A 27,055-nucleotide genomic window follows, 5' to 3' on the forward strand; every position below is an offset into this window, starting at 1 on the left:
TTTGAATGGTATAGGGATGTTCTATAACTAGGAGTCATAGTTTTTGCGTAATTTACAATTTTCTTAAACGGTAAATTGATTTTAAAAATAATATTTATAGTCACTCTCGATTTTTAAACAGTACGAAATAAATGTTTGTTTACTGTATCATAATTGAAATGAAAATTATGTATATTTACTAGACCATTATTATGAAAAGTAAAATAAATTGGCCTGTATACAATACGATCAAAAAAAATCAGGATCTATAAAGTCTAAAGTCCATAAACGATAAGTTAAATATTTATCACAATCCTGTTTGGTCTAATACTGGTGTAGTTGAGTTTTATACGGATAATAGTGGTTTCTCTTAAGTATTCTAACAGTCGTTTGACTGATTTACAATTTAACCGAAATTTTTTCTTTACTAGTATCTGGGTTTTCCGTAACAGAAAGCAGGACATCAAGCTCCTTGACGTCATCACAAATAACTGGTTTATTTTTATTTAAATTTCCGTATGCAACATTACCAGTAGCACGGAATCTATTGAAATCGCTCAAAAACGTCCTTTTTTGGATGTCTTCTATCAGGATACTTTTGAGCGTAAACTTAAAAAGGTAAGATACAATTTTGCAAACACTCCCCAATGCAAAGTACCATGTCTACTCTTTCGTAGATAACGTGATTATTCATTTTTAGCAACAATTAAATTTGAATATCATACACGGATGTTTATATTTTTGATAATTACCAGACCGTACTGTTATAAAATGACGATGTCATACAATCGAGATACATCTTTTGTTTTAAACTCGATTTACAGATTAAGAATTTAAATAATTGTAAATTACGCAAAAACTATTAGACCTAGGTATAGGACATACTATTCGAAAGAGGTGACTCCGTTTATTATAATGGTGTATTAATATACATGATGTTCCATTTAAAATAAGCATCATATGACAACATTAGTCTTAGAAAACATCACTTATTTAGTTAAAATTATTTAAACGTTGACATTTAAAAATTTTTCAAAATCAAAGTTCATCTCTTCGTTAGCATTAGCTTCAATATCTTCCTGTGACACCTCGCTCAGTTATCTTAGAGTTCCCACAATTAGTACCCATGCACATGCATCCTTTGCAGCATATTGAACAACTAATTCCTATCTTCCAACAACCCCAGTTTTTTGTACATCCTTTGGTACATTTACATGCTATTTTTTCAAGCAAAGCTTGTGGTGCAGGAGCTTTGACAGTAAATATTGGAATTAATCCATATTTTGAAGTTTGCCCGGCCCAGTCAAGTGGATCCAAAATATTACCTATAAAAAATAAGATTCAATCATAATACACAATAGCATAAAAAAGTTATAATATGAGGAATTTAAAAAATAATCCTAAAATCAAAAATCGTTGCAAGTACTTATTACATTTTGAAAAAGCATATTTTATTTAAAAATAATCCTAGATTTTTTTATAATACACCATTTTAAAGTAAACAGAATAAGCTTTCTTTTTTATTATATAATATATACCTAAATGTAGAAAAAAAAGTTATAATGGGAAATTTAAAAAATAATCGTAAAAAATATAAAAACTCGTTAAAAGTATAAAGTCTTGAAAAAGATAACCTCTTTAAAAGAAGTCATACAACATTATACAGTAGAACATTTTAAAGGTAATTGATTTCTATTCCTCTTACATGTACCTACCATTGCATATGCCAGAAGTTACGTAGACAAAAAGTTACAGAACAATATTTGCGAAATAACAAGGAAAATTGCCCAAAATTGCTGTGAGTGGAGAAATTTGAAAAATCATATTTCGAAAACTTTAAATCCTAATGACCTCTACCAAACATCATTTTAAAGAGAAAATATGTAAGTTTTTTTTCTGTGAAGCAATGTCTATACCTATATCCCCGTGGACAAAAGTTATGGGACAAAAAACAAAATTTCTTTCTTTTGGGTTTATTTGTGCTTTTTCTTTTGAATATATTTTTGTAAAAAAAGTATCTTTGACTTTAAAAAGTTATATTTAGATAGAAAATTTAACCAGGAACAATTTTTATGTAGTCCTGTTTGTACCAAAAGTGCATAGAACTCACCCTAATGTAACCTGTGCCCAGGGACTAATTCACCCATTTCTCAAAAACGCACCCCTTTAAATGGTAGCACTCCGCGATTTTTTCATATATAGAGATTCATTGACCATATGAAATAATAAAACCCCGTTAACGTTGTAGTTTCTTTCTATAGTACATAATCAATAGCCTATAAGGAAATGGACGAGTCACGTTTCACAAAAAAAATAGAATCTTTCGCGAAATGAACATTAGATCGAAAAACTGAAAAAAACGTGTTCAATATTTTTCGAAAAACTATCGAATGGTACCAAACACGACCCCCCACGGAGGAAAGTGTTTAAATCGAAACGAAGCAGATTTAAACATCCTGTTTTTCTTCAACGGTGCCTTTCATTCTGCCCCTAAGCTGTCATTCCATCTTTTCCTTGGGCATCCTATACTTCTTCTGCCTAACGGTGACTTGTCCCTGGCTATTCTTTTTAGTATTAGCTTATAATTATATGCTTATAATATTATTAGTTTTTAATATGTAACTACAATTATTATGTACTATTATTTCCATGTTTGATTAAAATAACGTACCTACTTATCTATATGTAGAATATCGTAAATAATTATGTCAATATATTGTGATTGAGTTTAAAAGGTACCCCCGTCCCCCGTTAAGAGATGCAAAATGCACTCACTCTCAGAATTCAATTTTTTTATGTTCTATGTGATTAAAAAATGCACCACCCCACTACCCACAAAGTAGACTTTTATCTCCTTGTTATCTTAGATAGGGTTCCGGTAGAAAGCATATATTATATAAATCTTTGCTATTATGCTTGTTTCTGTCAAGATCACAAATCACAAGATGAGTTCGCAAAAAGTTGCCGTGGTAAGTTTTCTAATAAATTTATATTAAAAATGTTTTTTTTCTTATTTTCCTGGTATAGTCGGTTCGCTAAACTCAAACACAACTGGCTAGTGATTTTAGTAAGTAATTTTGCCAATTTGGTAAAATTGGCAAAACATCATTACTAAATAGTTAATAATTAGTAAATATACACTGTGATGCAAAAAAATCGATCCACTAAAAATTTGATCATTTTTGAAGTTTCGAAATTCCTAAACCTGTTGTTCGATTTAAGTTATTTTTAAGTGATTTTTTTACCACGTTATAGCCTTATTCATTGACAATATCGCTGTAATAATATTGTTGCTAGACAGTCAAACTGTCATTGTATACTGAGTGTACGAATAAAACTGTGTTTTTTTCTCAAAGTTCGCATCACCTTGTGGACTATTCTAGCACTTATAAAATACTGAAATTAAAACCTAACTATAGCCTCAGGTTTTCTTAACATTTTGTCTTTCGATTCATTCGCTTATGTTGGATAATAAAAAAGTTAGGTACTTTAACAACTGGCCAACAACTTTTAACAACTGGCCCTCGCAACATGTTCGTCATCAGTACAGGCTTTTTTTGAAATAAGTGCGGCAAACTTTAAGGGGTAATTTTACACATGAAAATAATGACAGTTTGATTAATAATCATATGTCCGCAAACGCTTCGTTTGCGGACGTGAACGATGTTCAATATTTTTTTACAAACTAACAATTTATTTATTGCTTTAAAACCAGTTGAGATATGCAAATCAAATTTGGTGGGATTTTAGATGTAGTTATTGCACATTTTTTGACATACAATTAAGAATTTTATATTCACCATTGGCGTGCGTACGGGTAATAATATGGGTCATAATACCTGTTTGCGCGCCAATGGTGAATATAAAATTCTTAATTGTATGTCAAAAAATGTGCAATAACTACTTCTTAAAACCCACCAAATTTGATTTGCATATCTCAACTGGTTTTAATGCAATAAATAAATCGTCAGTTTGTAAAAAAATATTGAACATCCCGTATCTCGGAAACGAAGCGTTTGCGGACATTATGATTATAAAGCAAATTGTGATTATTTTCTCACGTAAAATTACCCCCTAAAGTTTGCCACACTTATTTAGAAACACCCTGTACTGATGACGAACATGGCCAGTTGTTAAAGTACCTAACTTTTTCATTATCCAATATAAGCGAATGAATCGAAAGACAAAATGTTAAGAAAACCTGGGGCTATAGTTAGGTTTTAATTTCAGTATTTTATAAATGCTAGAATAGTCCACAGGAAGATGCGAACTTTGAGAAAAAGGCACAGTTTGATTCGTACACCCTGTATTGGCTCCGTGCGTCTCCCCTCTACTTACAGTCACGTGACACGCTGTCAGATTTTGTCAGGACGTTTTAACATTGAGTCTTATGGGATTATTTTGTTAAACTTGAATATTTTATTTTGTAGTGATAATAACCGAATACAATTGTTAGAATTCATTAGTTATTAATTTATACTGTAATTTATAGTGCAACAAAAATATTTTCTTTTTCGTTAATAAAGATTTATTGACATAAACTGCGATAGTGAGGTTATGTATACAAAATGAAACTGATAATCAATATTGGAAATAGAAGAATTTATATCAGATTAAGTGCGTTTTTATTTTCTGTTTATATTAATACATAATATCACTAGCGTGACACGGCATTTTTTTTAAATGTCTCATTTAAACATACACAAAGCGTCCTGATAAAATTTCAAAAAACCGCCACCATGAGCAGGTCGATCGATTTTGCTTTGACACTTTGTTAACGCTCAGAGCGAATACAATGACAGTTTGACTGTCTAGCAACAATACTATTACAGCGATATTGTCAATGAATAAGGCTATAACGTGATAAAAAAATCACTTAAATCCAACAACAGGTTTAGGAAATTCGAAACTTCGAATTAGAATTCGAAACAAATTTTTAGTGGATCGATTTTTTGGCACCGCAGTGTAGTTAGTCATTTTGCCAATTTTGGCAAAATTGGCCAAAAACAAAAAATCATCTATTAAAATCACTAGCCAGTTGTGTCCTGAGTTTAGCGAACCGACTATGGACTTGCATCCAAAATGGGGCAAAATTTATTTTCTATGATAAGGCCAGACAATATTTTTAACCAGTATCCTAATTATTTTTACATAATGACAATTTCTTATATTGTATAAAATTACATAATTTTTAATTGCAATTTGAAGAAACTTAACGTGTTTAATTAAGTAAGGGGTTCTTAAATATTATTTTAATAACTGTCACTGTACCGTCTGTATGTATATTGCTTCTGAATACATACAGAATTCTACCTACAGTGCATTGTAATGTTACATTTTGTAGACATAACCGTGTATTTTGCAGAGAGTTTTCGCGCTGTATTTAATAAACTAGCAATCCTAGGTACAGAACATTTGATCGGATATTATTTATAGCAAATCAAATTGTCTACATAATATAACTTTATTCCTATTATTTTTGAAGTTATACTTCTTTAGGCACGAGGGTGAATTTTTCATTTTACTGGGCGCATGCGCACACCGACAATATGGTATAAACGTTATACGGGATCTGATGGGTGTTAAAATCATCTGTCAATAATTGTTCAATATGGAGATTTTGGATAAACAAATTAATGTTGTGTATATTAGTTTTTATTGTTGTGATGACAGAGAAAAAAGCAAGTTTATAATATTGTAGTGACTTTTTAAATAGTTTTTAGAAGCGACAGGTACGTAATAATTGTAAATGTTTCAGTATCCTAATAAAAAATTTCATAGGTACTTAGGTATTTGGAAAATTTAAAAAGAACCTACCAAAATAGTATGTAATGCTTTGATTTACATAATTTGATTACCATCAAAATTTCTATCAATATTCACCTAATATATTGTTTTCTTACTCTACAAAACATATGTTTTGTTGTATTTTAATATTTCTTTCAATTCTAAATAATTTGGTTAAATTCCGAACTGTCAAAAGTTTAATCCGTTTAGTTAGGTGATCTTCGCACATGATGACACATGGTCTCCGTGGGTAAAAGTGTAAGGTGAATGAATTTCAATACTAACTGCGCTGATAAGCGGGTCGAACCCCAATGGAGACTTTTATTTTTTTATTCTTTTTATACATTTTATGATTGTAAGTTTATTTATTATATTTTTTTTCACAGAAAATACGTAGTTAGTTAAAATTTTTTCCTACATTGTTCAGAAATCATTTGTGGCATTTTTCAATGTGTTTGTTTGTGTGTGTTTTATTCTTCTATTATTTTAATTTTTGGCACTGTTTTAATAAAACTTTTTAAGAAGTAGTAAGTATTAAAATTAGTTTAATATTTAAATAAAATATAAATAAACTGTTTAAAGTATATTAATTTCGTTGAAATCGTATAATAGAAGTATAACTTCTTACGTGCGTACAAAGTATACACACATTCTTTTTTTTATCTTAAAATGAAGAATAAAAAAGTTATAAACAAAAGTATCTAAAAGTTTTTTAACCATTTTACAATAAAATTATGTCGGAGCATTATTATAAAGCAATGAATAATTTTCGCTAAAAATTTGTTTCATTTTATTAATATATCTGGGTTGATTCTGCTCCGAAGTTGATTGGGTTTTTAAATACTCGTAGGAATATGATAAAAAAATAACATTTTCGTTTGTTTAACTTTTTTTTTTCATTTTACCACAAAATGAAATGAAAATAGAGTTGTATACAATTTAATTTGCTAAAAATAATGTGTTATAAAATTTTCGGTAGGGTTGCTAATTTACGAGATACAGCGAGAAAACCCTTTGCGCCACTTTATCCAAGATGGCGGCCGGGGGACAAGAGTGGCGACCACACAAACGTGAACTTAAGTAAATCCAAAATTTGAATAAAGTAATATATTCTGCTGAAGAGGTGTCTTAAATTACAATTTTTCGTTAAGGGGTGAATTTTTAAGGGTAAACACCGGTCTATCACCATTTTTGACAAAAATGCAAGTCCAATTGAAAAAAGTTAAATGTAAAAGCTGTAGCTAATAAATAGATTACAACTTTTGTATTATATTATTTACACTTTTTTATTTTTATCTTCCACAAAAAAAATACGAAATTTTGAAACTTTTTATGTTCCAAACGGTAAATTTTTTATTTAAAATATTTATTTTCTTCCCTTATTTTGGGAAAAAGAACCCGAATTTTCAATCCAAAATTCTCACTTCAAAATAAGTTTTTTTTAAGTTGGTGGCTTTTTGTTAATAATTGAAATCTGTACTGTACGTTCTGATGATGTAAAAAAATATGTAGAGGAAAAATATGTAGGTATAACTACGGCGCGAATTTTCTCAAGAAATACAAAAAACTAAACAACTCAAATTCGAAAAATAAGTTTAAATTATTCGGAGAAGATTCCATGTTATGTTGATAAACAAAAAATTGCAGTCATGAAATATTTATGTTGATTAACAAAAAATTGAAAAGTCATGATGTACCTTTGTACCTACTGATAAACGAAAAAATTGGAAAGTCATAAAGTATTTATATTGATTATTTTTTTCACCTGTCAAATTCTGACGTTTTTGCTTTTTCAGCCAATCACCACGCGTCGTTCTAGCTAATCATTGAGTGTAATACTATACTGATAAAACAGCCTCTTCCTTGATAAAACAATCTCTTCCCTGATAAAACTTAAGGTACCCTAAATTTCACATAATACGTACATATACCTCGTCCAATTTACTTACCGTTGCACGTCATCCGCGCCATAGCCTGTGACACGATACCAACACGAAATATTTAGGCGGTAGGTGTGTTCTTTTTTAGAATCATTTTGATTCTAAAAAAAGAACACACCTACCGCCTAAATATTTCGTGTTGGTATCGTGTCACAGGCTATGGCGCGGATGACGTGCAACGGTAAGTAAATTGGACGAGGTTATACCTGTGTTTACTAACTTAATTTATGAACAGCCCTGGTACATAGATATTTTAAAAACACTAACCACGAATGATATACTCAGATTTTCTACAGTTTTTATTTTCAAAATAAATATTTCTAAACTTTTCATAAACGTCAAACAGAACCGATGTAAACCGTACACAGAACACAGAACTAATTCTTCTATTTTGTTGCCGATTTCAACAAACCAGTGTTATCACATAAAAGGATTCGAATATTTACAACGTAATATTTTGGAACAATAGTTACTTTTAAAATACACATTATATTAGTAGAATTAGTAAAATAGTTCTAAAATTACATTCTCCTATTTTATTATTATACAAAAACACGGGTGAATAATAATTAAATAAAATGCATTCACCTGGGGGTTAGGCAAAACCAATTACACCACTGCACTCTGGTGAACTCACCCAGCGTAGCTGGGTAAGACCACGAAGCAAGTAGGCCGCCCAATTTTGACCGATTTAAATTTTCGCGATTTAACATCGTCATAATTTAATTTAAACAAAATGGACGTTAGCGTTAGATTTGGTGACAATAATCATGAACAAATTAAAGATTTGTTAAAAAATAATACGCCTCAAAATACAATTAAGACAAAAAGGTCTGTTTGGACACAATTTGAGCAATTTTGCACAGTAAGGAACTATCAGTTGAATGATAATACAAGTATTTAAGAAATTGCAAAAGTTCTTGAAGATTGGGGAATGAATATGAAGAAAATGAATGGTGAAGATTACAAGGAATACTCTGTTAAAACTATTTGGAATGTAACAGCCAAAATGATTCAAGAAAAATAGTTTTCAGAGTTTAATATAAGTTTTAACCCGTTTATCGACACTGAATTTAAGAAGACAAGAGACGTGAGAAATGCAAAAAGGAAAGAGTTACAAAGTCGTCCCGAAAAAAGAAAACAAAGTGCTATAGCGCTGGATGAAAAAGAGTATTTGAGTATTATAGACTCGTGCGATGAAAATAATCCGCTAGGATTAGAGATGAAATTTTTTTATGTTGTCTCTTACGAGTTAGCTTGGCGCGGTGGTGAGGGTGTTCATTGTAGAATTGATTATTTCAAATATGAAATAAATAATGCCGGCAAAGAAACAGGAAGGATTGAATATAATCCAATTTTTACCAAAACATGCCAAGGTGGTCAAAAAAAGTGTTCGGATTCAAAATGGCTGACCCCAAACATTAAAGATCCAGAAAGGTGCCCAATAAGACTATATAAAAAAATCATGGAGAAGCGTGGTAAAAATATTACCAGCGATAGATTTTTCCTTACCCCAAATCCATACTGGCAAACAGGTAATGGAATATGGTATAAAAATACTCCCATTGGACGAAATGAAATGGCTAAATGCTTGAAGAACTCTGCAAAAAATGCGGATTGGACACACAAAACCGAAAAATAACGAATCATTCAAGCCGATCCAGTGTAGTATCTCATCTTGTTAAGGCAGGAATTCAAGAACAGGAGGCAATAAAAATAACTGGACATGCCACAGCTTCTTCGTTAAAACCTTATTTACAAGTTAATGAAGAACATCATAAAAAAATTATTAATAAACTTAGAACAACTACTACAACTGAGTGCATTGCCAGTACATCAACTGCGACTGTAATTAATGATACTGAAAGTGACGACAGATTAGACGTTACGAACGACATTGGAAAATCTCATATTAGCTATAAAAATTGTGTTTTTAATAATTGTTCATTTTCGATTTAAACAGTTTTTTATGTATTAACAATATAATAAATAAATTGGTTCATTTTTAAATCATAAAATAATTTATCTATAACCTACTTAGACATTGATCCTAGTTGTCTTAAAAATATTTCACAGATGGCCGTATTCACTAATAATACATATTGGTTCACAAAATAATCTTTTCAAATACCACTCGTCCTCTAAATTTTGCTTGATAAATTTTTTCGTTTTCATACTTAAACTTCTTTATTTAGGGTAAAAACACTCAAACAAACCGAAATGGATAAAATCACTCGTCCTTCGGACTCGTGATTTTATCATTCGGTTTGTTTTCGTAATTTTATCAAATAAAGAAGTTTTCGTGAAAACAAAAAAATTTATCGATAAAATTTAGAGGACTCGTGGTATTACCTTTGATAAACAAAAAAAAAATGTAGCCATGAAGTATAAATAGACTGCATTTAAGTGGTTTTATCTAAAAATTTAACTGCTGCAATTAATTCTAATTATACTCAGGGCCGCCGAGAGGTACGAGTAGGCCCCGGTAAGAAGTGAAGAGCGGGCCCCCGGCAAAAAGTGAAGAGCGAAAAAAATTGTTTAATTTTTATAAAAATAAAATTATCGATAATAAATAATAAGAAACATTTCAAATATAACTTTTATTCAATTTTGATTCTATTTTTATAATAGTCAAAATATTTACATTACCGGTGCTTTTCGATTGGCAAAGATGTTTATAATTTTCGAAAAATCGTATGTTTTTACCAAATCATTCTCAATGCACAAAGTTGCTAGGCTAGTTACCCGATCCTGTTTCATTGTAGATAGCATAGCATTGTTTATGCGAGAAAGAAAACTAAAGGTGGACATTCACGGTTATGCCATCGCGTCAAATGGCGTGATATACAGTCAAATTTTGATCGTGAGTGTTTTGAATCATGATTGTTTTTTTTGCGTGATGCCAAAATTTGGATTTCCAAACCCACGTCCATTTTTCGTTCATTCTACGCTGAGTTCTTCTTCGGAATCTGACATTGTGCGTCTTCACCGAACCACGTCAAATACGAAATGATAACCAATTTGGAGTGGTCATGAATGGGCTATGATTTTGGCGTCAATCCATTTGATTGAAGCCATTTGGCGTGGCTCCAAATAGGGCTTTTCATCGATTGTCATTTGTTTCGAGCTTCTGTCATGTGTCACATAATATTAAGATATCTACGTCATACGTCTTTGGTTTGTATTATTGTATATTCCAATAACGTATGTCGTAGATATATTAATATTATGTGACACATGACAGAAGCTCGAAACAAATGACTGTGAATGAAAAGCCCTATGGATTGATCGTGAATGCTTAGCTTAAAGGATCTTTTCCCTTTTGTGGCTATAACGACGTTAGGAAGTAATGATTCAAATATTCACAAATATTCTCCTTTTACTGTACATCGCTCTATCGTTTTCTTTATAAAAATCGCGCAATATATCAATTTTTTTCTTAATATTGGCGTTATCTTCATCTCAGAATGTCCATAAAATGATAAATAGCGAATAAATTTTAATTACCGCATTAAATCTTCTGGTTAAGTTGCTTATTTACAATCTATGACAATATTAAATATTTCACAGCGCAATATTGCGTCGGGCTCAAAATTATCAGTCGCTTCAATACTAGGCCCCATATTTCAAAATATAGGTAAATATCATATTAAATATAGCTGAGTATTAACTAAACGCTTTATGCACATAAAGTGAGGAGGAAAAAAAACTGGAAAAATTACGTCTTTGGTCTGGTCGACGCCGGGCCCCGGTAAAATGTACCTGCTGTACCCCCCTCTCGGCGGGCCTGATTATACTTATATCATAGAAAATCTCGTAATACTTATATAAATTAAAAAGATAATTAATAAAATTCTTCTGAGAGACCCTCTTTTATTTCAGTTCTTTCCTTATAAAAAGTAGGAATACAAGAGCGGTATGACAAAGGACAAATTTTATAAAGGAATTTTTCATTAAATTTATTTAATATTATTTTTGTGTTAAGGCTGATTGACACAGATTGAAATATGTAGGTTATGTAAATTACTTACCTACAGGTTATGTACAATTACCTACAGGATATGCCCACATAACAATGATGTTCGCATCATGTTCTAAGCATATACTACCAACATTCGTCGGAGTATATTCTTTTTAGTATATGTGTAGTACAAGCATAGCATCTACTTTAAAAAGCATTCTAAATTTCATGTTCTTTGCATATACTTTAAAGTATATTCTCGTACCGAATATACTAAGTATATTCGTGTACGTAGGATCTCGGAATATTCGTAAAAGTTTATTCTTAGAATACACCTTTATCGAATATTCTTAACACATACTTATAAGTACATTCTTAACACATACTTATAAGTAGATACTTTTAAAATATCTTAAAAATAATTTGTATGTATAGGAAGTATAATATTAGCCTTATAGATTATCAACTTCGTTATTTTTTAGAATACATAATTAATAAAATTTATGTATGTAGGTAGTTTTGGACGAATTTCATTTCAAAATTGTTGTAGGGTAAAAAAGTTTAAACATTAATTGTATTAACGTTTACATAGATACTATTAAAAATTCGTTTTCATAATTGAAATGACTTTACCATTTCGAGTTTATCATGAATCATTAGTATTTTTACATCCTTGGAACTTGAATTTAGGTACATTCAATTCAATAGGCCATTTCGCAGAACCAAAACGTACCACACTGCACAACCAAAGCAACCAAAGGCTTTGGCGTTGCCAACCGTCGAGTAAGCTTTTTCCGTCAACTTACCTTAAAAATTCCCACTTTTATAAAAAAAAACTTCCCTCCTGTTTACAAAATCTGAGAAGATATGTTGAATTATTTTCAAATATTTTGATTTTTTCTTAATATTTTACAATTTGGACTGGAACAATAATTCCCTTTTGAGTTAACTTTTTCCCTTTATCACCTTTTATGTTGAAAATTCCCGCAAAAAGGGAAATTTCTCTCCGTTTGGCAACACTGACCACCGATTTTGTTATTCCACAATACATTCATAACCCCCCTCCCCCCATCATATTCTGACCATTTCTATTCTTACCTGAATGGATCAGGGATAGGAAAAAACCGTAAAATATAAAAAAGAAAACAGGCATTATTTCATTATTTGTATCATCTATGGATCTATGCAGTGTTAAGGATGAAGGCGAATGATGTATAGTACTAGGACTAAAGAACATACATAATCTGTTTTTTTTGTTTGCGGTGCTTCAAAATACATATAATCTATTTTGATAACTCAATATTACTTAAATAGGTAAGTACATATAAGTATTATATAAATTTTAGTTACTTATTATGCATAGTTTAGTTTAGCTAAATATTATATAATGATTTATATAAATAACTAAAATTTATAAATATGTACTTACTTTTTAAGTAATATTGTAGAATGTAGGTACTAACTACATTCTCATTTGCAATTAAAATATGTAAATAGATATTTGGTAGAACCAGTAGAACCTAAGATGAGATTAGGTGATGCTGAAAACATACTTCTAAGCAATATAGAATATAGCACTTGATATCACTTTCTTAGCATATTCTTAAAATATAATATTCTTCCCATACAAAGATGTGCGGTAGTACGTTCTTAGTATATAAATAGAAGGTGTATAGCACTTCCTTGGAATATTCTAAAAAGTACCTTCTTGGTATAAACTAAAAAGATGTGCGGTAGTATGTTCTAAGTATACACATAGAAGGTTTATAGCACGTCCTTGGAATGTTCTAAAAAGAACATTCTTGGTATATACTGAAAAGAAGTGCGGTAGTACATTCTAAGTACATACATAGAACGTTTAAGTACTGTAATGTAGTATATACTCAGTATCTGCTCTGCACATTCGCAATGGTAATTACGCACATTCTCAGTATATACTTTTTCTGAAAAGTATGTTCTATGAATCTACTAAGAACATGAAATTGTTATGTGGGTGTAAATTCCAAAAGTTTCTTATAAAGAAGTAAATTTGTCACAATTCTCTTTAAATAACACAGCCTGTGCGTGTATTATAATGAACGATGTTGTTTACTGCTCTGATTATCTTAATACTACATCATGTTTAAAAGAAAAAAATCTATTTTTACTCACAAAACCTGTGCGCACATGCTTCTCTGGCTCTTCACTGTAGCTCTTCCTTTAGGAGATGACTTCCGACTTCCGGATATTGGGCGCCCAATTTAATTCAATCCAGCTTTCATTGGTTTGGAGACCACCTGGCGGATTTGATGTCTCAGCTGTTTCTTCCATCGCGTCTAGAGAACCCATATAACGAATATCACGCCTAGGGTAAAGGGTGCAACCCCAAATATTTCTGGGAGACATATTTTGTTCCTTGATGTCCCGGTTTCGGCTGTTGTACCTCCTCTGTTGGATTGACTAATAAAGAACTGCTCCTCCTTTTCTTTGTTTTGGTTATTCCTTAAATCACGAAGAGAGTTCTATCTTTTTTTGTATTTCTTTTGTGCGGACCAGAAGATTCTTATTCTTAAGACAGGATTGCCATGTGGTGGTAGGCCCTAATCCGACTAACCCAAACGATTAGGTACCTATCTACCCAAGTAGCACAATAAAAACATTTTAGTTTTATTTAAGGTTTATGAAGGTTTTATTGTGGTAAATAAGAAGATAATGGTTTTAAAGTTACCTTGTAGATATACTGCCAGAACTTTAAAACTGTTAAGCATTTTTCACACTTTTAAAGTATCTAATAAGAGTATCAAATAAGACTAATTAATCTTAATAGATAATTTGTCTTATTGTAGTTTTAAAATGGTTTATTCTCAGTTCACTTTAAAACTAATCAGTTTTATAAAGAACTTCCGGACTGTTTGGTTTTATTAGATTCTTGTTTGTTACCTTTTAGTTTTAAAGCAGTTTTAAAGATTCTCCTAATATGACTAATAAAACCTATTATTAAAACTACTTGATCTCAAGACTATTATGTCAGTAAAACATATGCCTTAAAGCTATTTTTGTAGTTGTCTTTTAAAGTTGCTTTCTTAAAAGCAATTAGTAGGCTATATTAAAACCAAACGCTCTTAACTGAATCAATTTGGTTATCGTATAGACTAAACTATTCTTCTTATTAGAAACACTAAAACTAAACCCATCCCCTCTTATTTCATGTCCAAAATGGTCGGCCATTTGTTTTAGAGCGAAACAGTGGTGTAATGTGTTGTAAAAAGTGGAATTACCGTTAGTATGGAAGAAATATGTCGCAAGTACTTAAAATATAAACGAACTGGTCATTTTAAAAGAAAAATACAACACACACTTAGGTTAGATTCACCTTAAAACCGAGTGGGTTTATTGACAGCAGCATTAAAACTAAACGGTTTTAATTCCAAGGCAACCTTGCTTTTATGTAGGATTATGCTCTTGGCAAGGTATAAAATAAAACCATTTGATCTTATCAATTCTCTGTCGATAGACCAAATAGTTTTATTTGGATTTCGGTCATATTGCTTTCTGGAGATGCTGAAAGCCATGATAGATTACAATATAAGGCTTACATAAAAATTATAAATAAGCGACTTAAAGACATAAATTCGATTTATTTTAACATTTAAGCATTAAAATTGTAGATAAAATTAATTTTCTTTCAAATTAATATTTTTCGAATTTAAATTTTTTTATTATTTTTATTCTTTAATCGCCAAAAGTCAGAAATTTTAGGGCGCGTGAGTTATTTATACCTCTTTTTGTTAACATTATCAATAAAGTTGGGTGCGCAAGTGTTTTTCTACCTTAACAGTCCGAAATAACCAAGTACTTTTTATTATTTTATGATTACAAAAATGCGTATGTACCTATCATAACACATGTAAAAATTTGTTGGCCTATATGGAGTAGGTATATGGGTTTAGAGAATCATTTAATATGGTAAATCGTCTTTAAAAGTCTCCATTTACGAAACCTTTTTAAGTTTGCTATAAAACTGTCTGCACTTAAAGTGTCTTTTAACATGGTTTTAAAAGCACCTTCACAGCAGCTTTAAAACCAGTTGCTTAAGAAAACAAAGTTTTAAGAAGGTTTTTATTTTTGGTTTTATTGAACTCTTTCAGAGTGGGCCCTTTTATGCTGAAAGCGGTTTTATTGCAACCTTATTAAGGCTTACTTAAAAACCAAATGGTTTTAATTTTAGTTTTATTCACATGAAGATTGTACGTTTTCTTTCTTGTACACTTAATTGAAGTTTTAATAAATACTGTAATTCTTAGGTAACTGGTGGAAATAAAGGAATAGGACTTGGTATTGTCAGGGGCCTCTGTAACAGATTTGATGGCATTGTTTACCTGACAGCTCGAGATGAAGAAAGAGGTAAAGCGGCTGTAGCTCAGCTAGAAAAAGAAAATAAGAAAGCAGTGTTTCACCAACTGGATATTACTAGCCAAGCCAGTGTAGATAAATTAAGGGATTTTATTAAAACAAAACATGGAGGTTTGGATCTGCTAATCAATAATGCAGGAGTTTCCTTTAGTGTAAGTGTTTTTAACAATATACAGGGTGTCCCAAAAGTAGCGGGACGGTCCAATATTTCGCGAAATGAACATTCGATCGAAAAGCTGAAAAATACGTGTTCAATATTTTTCAAAATCTATCGAATGATACCAAACATGGCCCCCACTTCCCACTTGGAGGTGGGGTGGGGGGTAACTTTAAAATATTCAATAGGAATCCCCATGTCTTTTTATTGCAGATTTGAATTCCTTACGTAAAAATAAGTAAGTTTTACTCGAGACATTTTTTCAAATTGTGGATAGATAGCGCTATAATCCGAAAAAACCATTTATCTTGATACACTAAGTAATAATAATAATAATAATATCGTATGGCATTTTTGCCGGGGAGATCCTTTCGGATAGTTCCGGCGCCATTTACATCTTTAACCCTGTTTTAAGTAACTAGTGCCGATGTACACTAGCCCAGGGGGACCGACGGCTTTACGTGCTCTCCGAGGCACTAAGTAAATTAGAGAAACGGTCTAATATCTCAAGAAATACACGTCTAAATGAAAAACCAAATAAAATGTGTGTAGTATTTTTCAAAAACCTATAGAATAACGCTAAACACAACCCCCCACTCCATCTCATGGAGGTGGGGTGGGGTTAACTTTAAAATCTTAAATAGAAACCCCCGTTTTTATTGCAGATTTGGATTCCTTATGAAAAAATAAGTAATATTTATTCGAGACATTTTTTAGAATTGTTGATAGATGGCGCTGTAATTGGAAAAATTACAGCGATAAATAAAATCGATTTATTAGCGCCATCTATCAACAAATCTAAAAAATGTCTCAAATAAATGTTACCTAATTTTTTGATTAGGTATTCAAATCTGCAATAAAACATGGGGTAACTAACTTAAAAGTACGTTTTGGGATAGGTTAAGGATTCTTTATTTCGTTAGGAATACATTATTTTGTCCCTGTTTAGGATTGTGGTCCTCTTCAGGGTATGCGGTTGAATAATTGGTGTAGGCCACAAAAGCAAACAGTCCGAAAAAGTGCTGGGGCAAAGTGTTGAGGTGGCTTGCAGAATGCTGGACGGCGTTTGTCCATCTGACTATCAGAACCAGAGAGGAGAGAGTGAGTTGGAAGAAATATTACACAAAGAAATGTCTCGGCCACAGGCCCTAGAAACCATTGTACACTGTAACAGGCAAGCCTACAGCCTACTGTATGAACAATATTGTTTGATATTTGATATACATGACGAAAAGGCTGTGGTACCGGGTGTCCCAATAAGAATGGCTCTCGGCCATATCTCAGGAACCGTTTATAGTACAGCTTTGAGAAAAAAATATTTATGACAAAAGTTGCCTCGGGAAAAGCCTGGAAATTATTTTCATAATTGTAGGTCCACCGCTAGAGGGCGTAATTGAATATCAAAAATTAAAAAATCAAAATTTTACAAAATTTACCTTATGAAAGGGCACTGGCAATCCAATCATCGTATTCTTCATAAAATTCTGCGCATATTTGATTTCACAAGTGTAAGTCTACCTTTACAAATAAGAGGTGGGGGTGAGTGGGAACCTTATTATGAAAAAATGGCTGTAAGTCCGGTTCTGCTAAATCGAATTTTGCGTACTTGGTCTTGTTGAAGATGATGATGCTCTAGATAGCGAAAGTATACTTGGTCAAGATTAAATAAATTCAGTGCTCGATATATGCCTTTGCCTTTGTAAAATTCATATATTCGAGCATTCAACCATTTCCTATTTTACTTTTATTACAGACAGATGCTCCAGAATCTATATCTGTTCAAGCATCAAAAACTATAGAAGGCAATTACTTTGGAACCTTAAAAGTTTGTGAAGCTTTGTTTCCTTTGTTGAGGAAAAACGGAAGAGTTGTAAATCTTTCTAGCGCTGAAGGACATCTGTCGAAAATACCAACAGAGAAACTCAGAAATGAATTTGCGAGAAAAGATTTAACCATACCCGAACTCAGTAAATTACTTGAAAAGTTTGTAAAGTAAGTATTCATCAAGTATCAGTTCATCGCAAAACTGTAGCTTCACTTCTATTTTGCTCTTCTTTACGTGCCATCTCTGCGACGAAGGTTGGCAATCATCATTGCTATTCTAACTTTTGACACTACAGCCCGAAAGAGTTCAGTTGAGCTGCTTCCAAACCATTTAGGTGAGCGGGAGATACCTCTAAAATGACCAGGTACTGACCACGGAGAGGTGATAATGACTAATTTTATTCATACTTTATATTTTTGAAGGTGCTGAAAACGAAAATGAGGTTTATATTGAATTTTATGTGGGGGAACATTGTCAAAATCACAATTTTAACCTAAAAATAATAAAAAAAAAGAAATGAGGTTTTTTTGCGTCTACAACTCTGTTCAATTTTAATATTTTTTTCTAAAATTCTTACAGTTTATTTACTCTAACATTTCTGAAGACAACGGTATCTGTTTCAAGCTTTAATTCTTATACTGATAAAGGCTATGAATTTTTCAAAGGAAAAGGTGAGGATTTGTGCATTGCAAAGTTTAATCGCAAAAGTTTGCCTTTTAATCACGTTTATGTTAAAATAGAGAGTACAAAGAAGTTTCCTGGAAAATTTTCGATCAAAATGTTTTATAGAAAAAAAAAATAGTGCCACTAATTTTGGTCTTAGATTATGTATTTGACGGTGCTGAAAACGAAAATGAAATTTATTTTAAATTTAGGGTGGGGGAATATTGTCAAAATCGCAATTTTACCATAAAAATAAAAAAAAGTGAAATCACAGGTTTTTTGCGTTTAACTCGCTACAACTCTGGTCGATTTTAATATTTTTGAAGGTTTGTACACTATATTATGTTGCTCACTTTTTTGAAGACAACGGTATCTGTTTTAAGATATTGGTCTTATTCTAGTAAATGTTATGAGTTTTTTAAAGTACAAGGTGCAGATTCGTGAATTTCGAAGTTTAATCGTAAAATTTATCGCAAAAATCGCAAAAGTTAAGAGGCAAAATTTAAAATTGATCTTATTAATCACGTTCTGTATCGTTCTGTTATCGAGTACAAAGAATTTTTCTGGAAAGTTTTAGTTACAAATGTTTAACACATTCGCGGTCATGACTGCATATGAAGTAATTTACTCCATAAGAATACGTGTATAAAATGACAGCGTGTCCGCGAATGTGTTAATAGAAAAAAAATGGCGCAACTTTTAAGAGGATCGGTACGTATTTTCGGCTGCAATGCTATTCAAATGGGGATTCATTTTTTTCGAATCCTGAGAAAACTAATAAGTATTTCTGAAAAATGTAAACGCAGAATGAAATATCACGTTATTAGCGAGGGCCGAAAGTCCCTGAGAACTTCTACAATGTTTATTTTAATAAGTTATAGGGGTGAAAAACTAAGAGAAAATTTAGTGTGATTTTTAATTTCAAATATATCATTCAAAATAAACTTTTTATTTATTCTAAGGGACTTTCGGCCCTCGGTAATAATTTAGTCTTTCATTCTGCGTTTAAATTTTTCAAAAATATTTATTGGTTTTTTCAGGATTCGAAAAAAATAAACACAATGCCGTGGTAATATTTTCCAAATCTATCTTTGTCTTACAACGCACTCAGCCGAATATAATATTGTCAGATATTGTCAGTCAGACACTGACAATCAGTGACAATTTTAAATATTTGACATTGCATCGGGAATATGTTAAGTTATTGATTAAATATTATTGATATATAATGTATTTGATAAATAATTGATTTAAGACGTGAACTTAATAAAAAGTTATTTATTGTGTATTATTTGTGGAAGATCCAAGCAGAGAATACATCAGGATAATATATTCTGTGATCCAAGTATTTTGTTGTTAAAGATGTTCAAAATTGTAAGCGTTCCATAACAATATATTATTAAAAAATCACTTTAACACTTTTTCTCTTTTTTCGATTGAGTATTAGTCTTTGTTGTACAAATAAATTATTACAATCACTGAATACATAGTTAGTGAAAAAATTATCACATTTATTAACTAAATTAATAATTTGCAATTATAAAAATAACAGTTATCCAAGAACATTCAAAACCCATCTCTTTAAATTAATGATGACATTTTCAAGTAGAATGACATTCTAGTAATGTTTACATATCCATACCAGTGTGAATTTTACTACACGTAATTTGCCGTGTAAAGACAGAAAAAGTAGGGATACACGTAAAATATTTGCGAATTATGTACCCATAGCCTTAATATAGACGTTATACATCCCCAAAATAACGCTTATTTTTCGAAATAGTAACCATGGGAGATGAATGGCTAATTTTGATCTTATTTTATGTTTTCGATGGTGCTGACAATGAAACAGAGGTTTATTTTGAATTTTATGTGACGGAACATTGTCAAAATCGCAATTTTAATCTAAAAATGAAAAAAAAAATTGAAGTCACGAATTTTTACGTTTAACTCGCTACAGCTCTGTTCCATTTTAATATTTTTTTCTAAAATTTCTACGGCATATATTTCTTACCTTTGTGAAGACTACGAAAATAACTGTAGTCTTTCAGTCTTTTTTTTTTATAAAAGTTATGAATTTTTAAAAATAAAAGGTGCAGATTCGTGAATTGCAGAGTTAAATCGCAAAAATTAAGTGACAAAATTTAAAATTTATCTATTTGATTACGTTTATGTTAAACCATAGAGTTCATAGAAGTTTAGGTCTAGATGTGTTATAGAAAAAATATGGTGCAACTTTTAATTTTAAGAAAAACGTGGTTTACATTTTTTTTATTTTTGGGGCAAAATTGCGATTTTGACAATTTTCTCCCACCTAAAATTCAAAATAAACTTGATTTTCGTTTTCAGCACCATAAAAAACATAAAGTAAGACCAAAATTAGCCATTCACCACCAATGATCAGTATCTCGAAAAATTAGCGTTATTTTGGGGATTTAGAACGTAGATGTTAAACGTTGCACCATTTGTTTTCTATAAAACATTTTGATCCAAAACTTTCCAGAAAACTTCTTTGTACTCATGTTTTATTTTTGAATTTGATTTAAAATCTATATTTCAAATTTTGTCAGTCAAATTTTGCGATTAAACTTTGCAATTCACGAATCTGCACCTTGTACTTTAAAAGATTCATAACTTTTACTAGAATAAGACTAAAAGCTTAAAGCAGAAACCATTGTCTTCAAAAAAGTGAGCGATATATAGTGTACAAACTTTAGAAAAAAAAATATTAAAACGGAGTTGTAGCGAGCGAAACGCAAAAAAGTGATTTAATTTTATTTTTATTTTTAGGGTACAATTGCAATTTTGACAATATTCCCCGACCTAAAATTTAAAATAAATTTCATTTTCGTTTTTATCACGGTCAAAAACGTCACTACCAAAATTAGCCATTCTCTACCCATGGTCAGTATGTCGAAAAATAAGCGTTATGTCGATATTAAAAGTTGCACTATTTTTTTTCTATGAAACATTTTGATCTAAAACTTACCAGAAAACTTCTTTGTATTTTCTACTTTAACATAAACGTGATTAAGAAGCTAAATTTTAAACTTCGTCACACAACTTTTGCGATTAAACTTTGCAATGAACAAATCCGCACCTTTTCCTTTGAAAAATTCATAACCTTTATCAGGATAAGAATAAAAGCTTAAAACATATAGGTACCGTTGTCTTCAGAAATGTTAGAGCTATACCTATACTGTAAAAATTTCAGAAAAAAATATTAAAATCGAACAGAGTTGTAGCGAGGTAAACGCAAAAAAACGTGATTTCATTTTTTTTTTATTTTTAGGTTAAAATTGCGATTTTGACAATATTCCCCCATATAAAATTCAAAATAAACCTCATTTTCATTTTCAGCACCCTCGAAAATATAAAGTATGAATGAAATTAGCCATTCACCCCTCCGTGGTCTGAGGTTTCTCAGCCAGGACATTTTTCTTCTATTCTGCCTATGCTGTGCCTTCTTTGAATCTTTCCCTGCATTATTAATTTTGGGAGTTCATATCTGTCACCACGTGTTATGTGACCCAAATATTGTAGTTTTCTTATTTTGATGGAATCCAGTATCTCCCTGTTGTTCTCCATTCTTCTTAGTACTTCTTCATTAGTTATTCTGTCTGTCTAGGAGATTCTCAGCATCCTTCGATATGTCCAAATTTCAAATGCTTCCAATTTCTTGAGACACATAACACTTTAGTACCTACTCGTTTTCTAAGATTTAGGCTGATGTCTCTACTACATAATATTTGTTTCATATTATTGAATACACTTCTAGCCTTTTCTATTCTAACCCTGATTTCTTTGGTATAATCGTTTGTTTCATTAATGTTTGTCCCTAAATAGTTATAATTCTCAACTCGTTCTATCGTCTTATTAGTTACGTGTAGAGTGTAGATTGATATTTCTAATATTTTTCTTTGATATAACCATGAATTCTGTTTTCTTTATGTTTATTGACAGACCAAATTCTTAACTCATGCAACCACCTTATCTAAAATTCTTTGTAGATCTGTAATATTTTCTGCTATTAGTATTGCATCATCAGCATATCTAATTTCACATATGAGTAGGACATTTCTTTTTATACCTGCTACTTCATCTTCTAATGCTTTTTTGAATATTTCCAATGAGTATGCCTTAAACAGTGATGGCGACAAGACACAGCCCTGTCTAACACCTCTTTTGATTTTTATGTTATTAGTTTTTAAACTATTTATTCTTATGACAGCTCTTTGTTCATAATACAGATTATTTATTATTCTTATTCTTATATCCCTTGTGTCGATGTTCTTTGTTCTCAGTAGTTTTATTAACGGATTATGTTTCACCGTATCGAATGCCTTGTTATAATCTAGGAAGCAGACATAGATGTCCTAGTTTACATCTAAACATCTCTGTACTAGTACATTTACTGCATATATAATGCTTCTCTGGTTCCTTAAGAATATCTAAATCCGAACTGAGTTTGTCCAATGACTTGTTCTAACTTTTTATATATTCTAAGATGAATAATCTTTAGAAATACTTTTAGTATGTGGCACATTTGTCTGTGGTACGGTGTTCTCAACATTACTGGCGTTTTTCTTTTTCGGTATAGTCACGAATGTTGATAGAAGCCATTCTTTAGGTAATATACCTGTATATATTAAATAAGTAGACAATTACATGTATATTACAGTCAGCTATAAGTTGCAATACTTCTTTCGGTATTTCGTCTTGTCATACAGCTTTCCCAGTGTTCATTTCTTTAACTGTGTGTTTTACTTCACTTTCTGTTATTTCTGATCCAGTCTCTTTGGACAATTCGATGTAAATGCCAGGATCGAAATGTTTTGTAATGCCCCTTTGTCCGCTTCTTCTCGATCGACGATGGTAAATAAATGTTTGAGTGTGGAGCAAAAATATGGTTTTATTGACAGCTACTGAGTATTACACTATAGATGTTGTTCAGTAATGTTCAGATAACTTTTTATAATAGACTGCGACACAAAATAGTCCCTTTGGCTAATTTATAATCTCGTCAAAATATACAATTCATCAATATGTTGCATGACAACAGCAACGAACTTTGAAATCTTTTAAAAGCTTGTAACCACAGTTTAATTGAGGAAACTATTGCAACATATACTAGGAAGTACAATTGGAAATACCACGATTTGGCAATTTATTTAGGTTGAAAAAGGTTCACTGGACTAATAATTAAAATATTACTCGATATATTTTCCCAATGTTTCAATTATACACGGTGAAACTATAAAAGTTTAAGAAGTTAAGAATAATGTGAGATTACAAATTAAGGGATTAATTGCAGATTGAACACTCTTTAACGAAATATTTGTTGTCTATTGTGTCTCGTTAGTCGTTAAACAGCTGTTCTATATAGTTTGCCCATAACCTTAATTTGTTTTATGTATCTATTACTATGTTTCCCTTTTCATCAACTAGTATATTTATTTTGTTTGTATTCTAGTTTTTATTTTCCTGTGTACATTAAAGCTGTCATCATCATCACCATCATTCTCTTTGCCTATCCCTATGCGGGGTCGGCTTCCCTAATTTCATTTCTCCACACAATTCTATCTTGGGTCATATCAATGTTAATCCCCTTTACCAACATGTCCTGCCTTATCGTCTCCCCCAGGTCTTCTTTGGTCTTCCTCTCCTACTCCTTCCAGGAATCTGCACTTCAGCTATTCTTCGTATTGGGTGATTAACGTCTCGACGTTGAACATGACCAAACCATCTTAACCTATGCTCTCTCATTTTGGCATCAATTGGTGCCACACCTAGACTTCCCCTAATATACTCATTTCTAATTTTATCCTTCTTTGTCACTCCACTCATCCATCTAAGCATTCTCATTTCCGCCACATGCATTCGTTGTTCCACTTTCTTTTTCACTACCCAACATTCAGTTCCGTACATCATAGCCGGTCTTATGGCTGTTTTATAGAATTTTCCCTTCAGCGTCATTGGAATTTTTCTGTCACACAACACACCACTCGCTTCTTTCCACTTCATCCACCCAGCCCTAATTCTACTGCATGCATCTCCATCTATTTCTTCATTACTCTGTAATACCGATCTCAGGTACTTAAAACTATTGCTTTTTACAATGAGTTCACCATCCAAAGATACCACCATTTTATTTGTAGTAACTCCATCTTTAAAAGAACACTCCAAATACTCTGTTTTTGTCCTACTAAGTTTTAAACCTTTTTCCTCCAGAGCTTGTCTCCACTGTTCCAGTTTTTGTTCTAAATCTCTTTCACTATTTCCTACTAACAGGACATCATCAGCATACATTAAGCACCATGGAATGTTACCCTGTAGTTTCGCTGTTATCTGGTCCAAAACTAATGAGAATAAATACGCACTAAGCAACGAGCCTTGGTGCAATCCTACTTTCACATGAAATCTATCAGTCTCTCCCACACCTGTCCTAACACTAGTCGTTACTCCCTCATACATACCCCTCACAATATTTACATATTCACCAGTGACTCCTTTCTTATTGAGTGCCCACCACAGAATCTCTCGAGGAACTCTATCATATGCTTTCTCAAGATCAATGAATACCATATGAGCGTTTGCTTCTTTGCTCCTGTATTTTTCCATCAACTGCCTTATAATGAAAATTGCATCTGTTGTTGATCTGCCCCGCATAAAGCCAAATTGATTCTGGGATATTTCGGTCTCTTCACGTATCCGTCTATCAATTACTCTTTCCCATATTTTCATGGTGTGACTAAGCAGTTTTATAGCCCTGTAGTTTGTACATTGTTGTATGTCTCCCTTGTTTTTGTAAATAGGTACTAGTATACTGCTTCTTCATTCGTCTGGCATTTGTCCAACTTCCATAATTCTATTAAATAGACCTGCTAGCCACCTTTTCCTGTCTCTCCCAATGCTCCCCATACTTCCCCAGTAATACATTAAAGACACAAACTTTTTGCTCTCAGGGGCAACTGCCGACCATTAGACAATATTATTCTTCTATGTCTTTTTTAGTTTATAGGCATTTTTGAGTAGGCATGGGATAAATACAACAAAGGCACAAACTTCTCTTATACAGGGGCAACACCTGACCATTACACAACCCCATGTTGTTGTTGCCACATATAGGTATAGTGAAAGACCCAGGTGATTACAGAATGTTTATAAAGAAGCAAAATATTATATTATTAGTTTACCTAAATCTCAATTATATTTTCGCGTGTACTTTCTCTCCATCTCTTTTTGACATCCCTTTCGTGAACTAGTATTTTATTATTTTCATCTAGGATACATCTAATCTGATTAAAATCTTTTGCTTTCTTTGCGCTCTGTTTGGCTCTTTTATATATCTTCGTTTCGCCTTCCCTGGTATGTACATTAAAGCTGTCGACTTTACGTTTAAAGTTACATTACATTAAAACTATGACTTTATGTTTATGTTTTAGAGCTACAGAAAATAACACACACGTAGAAGACGGTTGGGGAGGAGCTACCGTGTACGCTGTTTCTAAAGTGGGTGTATCAGCACTGACCGTTATCCAGCAGAGACTCTTCGACAAAGAAAAGCCCAATCGTAATATTTCAATCAACTCGGTTCATCCAGGGTGGGTCATAACTGACATGACACGCCATAAAGGTCTTTTAACTACCGATGAAGGTGCCAGAAGTGCCTTATTTGCTGCGTTGGATGCTGAGGTGAAGGGGAAATATATCTGGAGAGATTGTACAGTAGTTGATTGGTACAGCAACGAAATGCCAAATCCACCATACTAAATTCGTCACACAATAATATTCAATTAATTTTTATTAAAACAAATTTTATTATTGCTTGCAATTAATATCTTCTAATAAAAAGATATTTTGAACAATAGTAATTTATTCATTATCCTACAGAGATCTTTTTATTGTGTATAGGCGTAACCAGGGGGATTTGGGAGTTATAACCCCCCTCCATTTGGATGTACTTTGAGCTCTATACGCTTAACACCATTACTATTCCATACCCCCCAGAAACCATCAAGTAGTTGTAAAACCCCCTTAGGATCATCCTGGTTACACCTAGTCAGTGGCGCACTCAGAATTTTCCACTAGGGGGTTTGGCTTGAGCGGGGTTCGGACAAAAATATTCCCTGACAAAAAATCCCCACAAATTATCCCTGGACAAAAAATCACCAGACAAAAAATCCCCGGACAAACAATCCCCGGGCAAAAAATCCCCACAATTTTTTTTCGACAAAATATCTCCACAAAAAATCCCCATGAAATATTTGCTATCGAATAGTTCTCTAAAAGTTTTCCCGTGAACGCAATCGACTCAAATGTTTTTCAGCCACAGTGCATAATAGTTATAG

General features: G+C 31.9%; 1 protein-coding gene across 1 annotated transcript; it reads left to right on the forward strand.

The window, feature by feature from the left end:
* The first annotated feature begins 2,796 nt into the window (after positions 1–2,796).
* Positions 2,797–26,572, forward strand: LOC126884756 (carbonyl reductase [NADPH] 3-like). The gene is made up of 4 exons (XM_050650972.1): positions 2,797–2,948; positions 15,951–16,211; positions 17,970–18,208; positions 26,150–26,572. The coding sequence occupies exons 1-4, from the start codon at positions 2,892–2,894 to the stop codon at positions 26,475–26,477; spliced, it is 885 nt and encodes a 294-aa protein (XP_050506929.1). The 5' UTR covers positions 2,797–2,891; the 3' UTR covers positions 26,478–26,572.
* Positions 26,573–27,055: the final 483 nt, after the last annotated feature.

Source organism: Diabrotica virgifera, chromosome 5, assembly GCF_917563875.1.
Source record: "Diabrotica virgifera virgifera chromosome 5, PGI_DIABVI_V3a".
NCBI lineage: Eukaryota > Metazoa > Arthropoda > Insecta > Coleoptera > Chrysomelidae > Diabrotica > Diabrotica virgifera.